Source organism: Tetrao urogallus (genome assembly GCF_951394365.1).
Source record: "Tetrao urogallus genome assembly, chromosome: 7".
NCBI classification, from domain to species: domain Eukaryota; kingdom Metazoa; phylum Chordata; class Aves; order Galliformes; family Phasianidae; genus Tetrao; species Tetrao urogallus.
Genome location: NC_136820.1, coordinates 51,463,784 through 51,470,595, shown reverse-complemented (window position 1 = coordinate 51,470,595; position 6,812 = coordinate 51,463,784). Strand labels below are relative to the sequence as shown.

At 52.0% G+C, this 6,812-nt stretch overlaps 1 protein-coding gene across 1 annotated transcript; it reads left to right on the top strand.

Moving 5' to 3' along the window:
* Positions 1–262: 262 nt before the first annotated feature.
* On the top strand, positions 263–1,247 carry H2BK1 (H2B.K variant histone 1; the record flags this gene model as incomplete). The annotated part of the gene is made up of 2 exons (XM_079538281.1): positions 263–379; positions 1,011–1,247. 2 exons carry the CDS (start codon positions 263–265, stop codon positions 1,245–1,247), a joined length of 354 nt encoding a protein of 117 aa, XP_079394407.1.
* Between the last annotated feature and the right edge of the window lie 5,565 nt (positions 1,248–6,812).

Below are 6,812 nucleotides of genomic sequence, written 5' to 3'. Positions count from 1 at the left end.
ACGTGAACAGGGCACTGCCACTCTTACCTGTGTCTTTGCCCATGTTACCTTCTAGCTTCTCAGCTCTGAAAGTTCAGTTCAGTTCAGTCAACAACTTCCAAGCTCCTCACAGGGCAGCTTTCTGCCTGGGGGAATCATCGGCCACAGATGTGCACCTTTAGGGGCTGCACCTGGGGCTGGAGAGGGGCTGTGGCCCTCCTATAAAAGCAGCCCAATGTAGTAAGTGATTGCTCTGCTTGAGCTTGCCTAAGGAGAGGCTGAGATGAGTGCAGAAGGGAGGATGCATGGTCGTGCTTCCTCCTCTGGTGACAAGAAGTCCAAGAAAAAGCCTAAGAGAAAGGAAACTTATTCAGTCTATATCTACAAAGTACTGAAGCAGGTGAGTAATTATTTCCCTTCTATTAAGGGCTGTTTTGCATGTGAAGTTAATTCTGCCCATTGCATTTAATCCTATAGAGGAGAAGAAAGGAAAATCTGCTTTTAAATGAACTTGTGAAGACAGTGTACAGGAGAGCCCTGGCTGAATCTAATGTGGGGAGTGGGAAAGGATCTTCCAGTAGGTGATGAGAGAGTTCTAGATCAGAAGAGGATTCCTAGAATGAACCCTGGTGTGTGACTCTGCATCAGGCAGTAGCAGCAGAGTTGCTGGGGCAGGAGGAGCTGCTGCTGGCCTTGTGGGCAGGAACTGAAATCTTATCTTTCTGGAGGCTGGGAGAGTGGACAACTTCTGCTGGGGAGAGAAGGAAAGGCATGTGAGAGGTGGCTGTGACCTGCAGCAGGGTGGCGTTCCCCCTAGCCCTTGCAGGTTTGTTTCCCCTGAGGGCCTGTGCAGGCTCTCTTATCAGGACATCGATTTGGGCTAAAGGGACCGGCCACCAATGTGAGATGCATGGTCACAGCTATTTCTCCCCGGAGATACAAAGGGTGGCCCCGTTCTTCTCAGGTTAGTGTAGCCCTACTGCCTGTCAGACGGTAGATGTATGTGACAGTGCTTCATTTGCACCTTGCAGGTGCACCCTGACACAGGAATCTCCTCCAAGGCCATGAGCATCATGAACTCGTTTGTCAATGACATCTTTGAGCGGCTGGCAGTGGAGGCGTCGCGCCTGGCTCAGTACAACCACCGCTCCACCATCACCAGCAGAGAGGTGCAGACGGCCGTGCGGCTCCTGCTGCCTGGTGAGCTGGCCAAGCATGCTGTGTCCGAAGGCACCAAGGCTGTCACCAAGTACACCAGCAGCAAGTGATGCTGTGTTGCAATAAAGCTTCCTGCTCTGACTGCACTCTGTCTGTCGTGGTGCTGTGAGTGCCGTGCAGCTGCTGTTGGGTGTTTCTGGAGTACAGTGTACAAATGGCTTGCCTTAACCAGACCTGGAAGGGTGGTGGTGTTCAGAAAGGCAAAGTATGGTTTTAAATTGCTGCCAGCTATTCTGAGAGGTGTTAAGTGGAACCCGGTCTGCTGGAGGGTGCGTTGGGTGGACCTTAATAGGCAACCCAGAAAGAGGATGGAGCACGCATCTGCCATGGCTTATCCCACAAGCACTGATTGAATTGTTTTCCACATACTCCTCTTTAAGATGTGGAAACCTCAGAGGGGGAAGGGGGGAAAAAAGCTGGGTAAAAAGCCAGTGAAGTTACTGCGGTACCTGAATGTTCTGCAGTGTCTTCTGCTGCAGCTCAAACAACTCATCTGTGGTCTCACCCCAACACAGTGCGCAAGGATGAACTACGCACTGGGCCTGGCAGTTGGCTGCTCTTTAAGGGCTTGTCCTCATCATGGGCATGATGAGCAGATGGGGAAAGCTTGTGCTGATATCGTACTTAGCAGGAGGGAAACTGTAAGTCATATTTTCTGTCGAGTTAGTATTGAGGGAGGAGGACTACTTCAGTTTTCCAGACGCTTAACTGCTGTTCAGAGGGTTGGCTTCTGATGAAGGGGACCCAAAAGCTGGTCTGAGAATCAAACCTGGTTCAGAGAAAGCTGCAGTTGGGGTGTTGGTAGGAGGCGCAACCAAAAAGTAGTGCAGATGGCAGGTAGAAAGTGCTGACTGTCAGCATGAAGTTTAAACTGCTGTAGGTGGTGAGTGAGTACGGGATTCTCCGTACAAGGACAAAAAAAATCCTGGGATGACAGAACAAGCAGTCAATGAGGTCATTTATTTATTACAGACTTATATTTAATCAAATCTTGTGGTTTTTAATGAAAAAAAAAAAAAAAAAAAAATAAGAAAAACCCCAAAATGCCTACTTACCTGTGAGCAAGGTGTCGAAGAGCAGTTGAATGTGGCAAACGCTCCAAGATCAGCATGTCCGAAACTGCTGGTAATGCAGCAGAGCAGGGACCTCTTCGAATGTGTGGAGAACTGCAGTAACAGAAAATGTTCTGTAAAGGCTTCTTACTGCACTTTGTTGCTTAGAGAGAAAATGTTCCACTCTGGGAAAGGTGTGGCTGGGTGTGGGTCAGTTGTCCTTGCATTTGTTCCAGCCAAAACAAATGCTGCTTTAAGGCTTGCTTGATATTTAACTAAGAGACTGGAACATGTGTAATTAAGTGGTTTATGGAAAGAAGATCTTACCAAATATTGATGGATAATGGCATAAGCTTGTCATCTTTAATTTGTGGTCTGTCTCGGCTTTAATTAGCTCTGTATGTCATCTAGAGCAGCTGGTAGCAGGTGGAGACCTTTTGGCTCCCCACTTCTCAGAGAGTTATCACAGATTACTGATGGAGGTTCCTCAATGCAGGCTTGATGCATCCAAATTTGGTTTGATGCAGCAATAAAAAGCAAAGCCTGCAAGTAGACTTGTAAAACCACCGATAATGCCTTTAACCCTTACATCGCAATTTTGGGGGCGCTCTGACCTGTGTTCATCAGAATTGTTTCAGCAGACTGATGGCCAGATGGTGTTTGTTTTGATCGCTTTCAAACAAGAAGAGGCTGCTTTGCTTACACACAGAAGGCTGGGGTCATTCTGGAAGCAAGATGAGTCCTTCCACAGTCCTCCAAACTCCTTGTTTCTGTTTCTTGTATTCCTGATTGCAAAACCTTATGTCATCTTCAAAGTCCCTCTTGCTCTTCCTCAAGTGCATCTTTAGTATGCTGGGCCTCTTTGCACCAGCCCAAATTACCAGAGTAGCTTTCATCCACTTGTAGCAGACAGAGGATGGACTAAATCCCTCTGTGTCACTTGTGCAGTTTGGGTAGAGTCACCCGGGGTTCAGTGAAGGTCCCCTGCCAGTTTGGTGGGACTGGTTGCTCCTATTCCAACATCTTCCTGTCGTAGCAAAAATGGGGGTTGGAGCATCAGGGGGAACCAGGGCTGCGCTGGAGCTGAGGTGACAGTATGTGGGGCGGTGCTGCACTTCACAAAGCTTATGACTGATGAATCTCATGAGCTGTGTGCCCTAACAGCGCTTGTCCTGGTGTCTGTGGGCTGCGTGCTGTGCAACAGGGGCAGGGTGCTGTGGCTGGGCTGTCTGCAATGTGGGCTCATGGGCACCTGGCACCCGCAGCAGGTTGGGAGCGTCCAGCCGAAGAGCTGGATTGAGAGTTCCCACTCACAGCTGAAGGCGAGCGGTGCCTCTCATTGCATGGGAAGTGATGTCCTGCTGCTTCCAAGGCCGCACCGTCTGCATCTCGGCAGCAGCATTTGCGTTTCCCTGACCCGACTTTGCGGTTCGGCTCGTTGCGGCACAGGAAGCGCTCGCCGGCAGCTCGGAGCTGCAGTTCTGCTCCTGCCCTGGAGGTGACTCCCTCTGCCTGCTGGATCTCGCATGTATTCCTGCAGCACGGCCGAGGCTGCGCTGCTCCCAGCAGCTGCCAGTGACTGTAAGCTTCGCTCCGCGGTGCCCCGGCTCCCTCTGAGGTCACCGCACACGAGGGTAAGGCGACGGGAGGCAAGAGCGGCTGCCTCCTGGAAATGTCAGGTGGGGCTCCTGGCGGTGGCTGAGGAGTAAGGCTTTGCTGGTGCAGATCGTCCAGCTCTGCAATCTGTGCAGTCCCCAACCCTGCTGTTATTGGTTGGTTTTCTTACACAGAGGCTGAGAAGGGTGGCTTTGGTGGTTGGCCCCATGTCCCTCCTACATTGCTGTTTCCTCACAAATGTGGAAGGAGTTACAGCACACAGCAGAGACGCTCCAGGCTCAAAAAGCAGAAGGAGTTGGTCGGTCCTGGAGTGGTGAGCACTGCTCCGAGCCTGCCAGTCTCATCTGCGTTTCCTACATGGAGAAGATTCATGCTTTGCTGTGCAGGGGAATGCTGTCTGTTTGTCCATGGTGCAGCCACGTAGGGCTGCCTTGATAAACCTGCACAAGATTTGAGGGAGGGAATAAGAGAGACCTCATTGTGGCCTTCCAGTACTTCCAGGGAGCCGATAAACAGGAAGGGGAAGGCTGTTTGCAAGGGTGGATGGTGATAGGACAAGGGGGAATGGTTTGAAACTGAGACAGGGGAGGTTGAGGTTAGATATTAGGTGGAAGTTTTTCCCCCAGAGGGTGGTGAGGCACTGGCACAGGCTGCCCAAGGAGGCTGTGGATGCCCCATCCCTGCAGGCATTCCAGGCCAGGCTGGATGTGGCTCTGGGCAGCCTGGGCTGCTGGTTGGCGACCTGCACACAGCAGGGTTGGAACTGGATGAGCATCGTGCTCCTTTGCAACCCAGGCCAGTCTATGGTTCTATGATAAGATGATGTAGATCCTCCTCTCTTGACGGACCACTCCACGTTCTTTTCTGAGGCTTTTGTGAGCACAGCTTCACAGCTCAGCTTCCTACAGACTGGACTTGTAGCCTGTAGCCTCTGTGCCTGTTTGTGCCCTGGTGCTCATTTGAATCAGGTGAGGTCTGAATGAAGTTTCTATGGGAGCAGTGAGTAAGCTGTTCCAACCAGCAGGGGAAACTGATCATAGCAGCAGTGAGCCAGGAGCTGGTAAAAAGCACAGCTTAGCTTGGAGCTGTGCAGGTACTCTTCCGAAGAGCCTTGGGACCACTTCAGCCCATGTAACTGCCTTCTTCCAAGTTTGCCCGTATCCTTGCTAGTCTCCCCATGAGCTCTCAGTGCTGCAGTGCATCCCTGGCCCCATGTCCATCTGCTTTGTCCCTATCAAACGTTTTTTATCAAACGTATTATGTGTGCCCGTGGGCCAGAAGCAACCTCTTTAGGGAAGGAGACCATGGGGCAGAGCACCTCTTTGGTCTGTGACGGGTGGTGCAGGTCTGGAGGGAGATAACTTTCTGGGCAATCTGCAGACCTATGTGCGTCTCTCTTCCCATGTTACTGTGTCCCTTGGCAGCAGTGCTGCCAGGTGGCTGCTCTGGTGCATCATTCACGCTGTTCCAAATGGCTTAGGCAGGAATGGTTCAGCACTCAGAGGAAAACAAGCTGGTGATGGATAGCTCTGGTGATGCCAAAGCTGTTAAAATATGAACCTCTGAAGTGCAGCCAGGGTTTCAGCACAGAAAGGGACAGTGACTCTCATCCACTCTGTGCTCAACTGCTGGAGATGGAGTGCGGAGCTGCTGCTGGCCTGTGTCCCTTCCCTTCTCTGCTTTGGGCTGAGACAGGCTGTTGTCTCTGAATAATGGCAACTCCTTAACTTGTTGTGGCCCAGAATCCTTGCCAGAGAATGGGAGACGAGTGATGATTGAAGGGCAGACAGACACTCCCCCTTGAGCACACATGGCTGTCTGAGGCTTTGTTGTGCCTGGTACTGTCCTGTAAAGGGACTGAGGAGCTGTGGCACCCTTGGCGCTGCTCTCCAACTATGCTCTGACCAGCAAGGATTGTTGCAAGTAGTTTATTTCATCCTTTGTTGTTGCTCTTCATGTTCCATTCGCTCTGGAATCTTGGATGCAGCCAGCAGTAATGCTACTTTTCTCATCCCCCCCTGCCTAGGAGGGGGGTGGAGAGGTATTCACAAGTTAATTTTCTTGAAAAGTAAATATTATCCAATATCTGTAATTCCATTGCAAGATAACGATGTGGGGCAGGAGGTATCCCTGTTCTAACGGCATTTCCAAGCCCTGCGTTGCCTCCTGCCAGACATGCAGGAATGCTGAGGGACTGCTGCCTGGTTAGATCCTGTTGTGTACTGAGATGTGGGCAGGGACTGCAGGGCTCAGTGCTGATCCAGTGCCATGGCCCTGAACGGAGGAGCCTGGGGCAGGGCAGCGCTTCTCTGCAGCCTGAGGATGGCAACGGGAGCGCTGGCTGGTGGTGCCCTGCGTGGCCTCCGGGTGGCAGGGGGGGGGATGCTCCCCATGGCCCCATGCAGGGCGTAGGGCTGGAGGAGAGGATGACACTGGCAGAGTGGCCCCATGAGGAATGGCTGCTGCAGGCCACACGCCGTTTTCCCATTAGCGAGTGTTTAGTTCAGCGTTTTAAATAATTGTGTCCTCAGAATGATATTTAAAATCCATTTGGGAGGCAATGAGGCGGGAAAGTGCCTCTGCCATTGTGATGACGCTGCGCAGGCCATGCACACATGCATATTACAAACTCGTTACAAGCTCGTTTACACGCGCGCTGCTCGCTCCCCACACAACCTCTTTCTGATGTTCCTAATGTTTCTTCTTTCCCACCGTGGCTGCTTCCACCTGGCTAAAGGGAGAAACGCACTTGGTAAGGCTGCCTGGCGTCATTGCAGCAGGAGGAGCAGGGAGGTGGCCAGGTGCTGGCCTTTCAGTGGGCTGTGTGCTGGTGGCCCTGTCTGCCAGGCGTCCTGTCCTTCATGGCCAGTGCAAAGCTGTGTCTGCTCTCAATGCGCCCCGCAGCTCCCAGGTGTGCTGCTCTGCTGTGGGAAGGGCTGCAGTGCC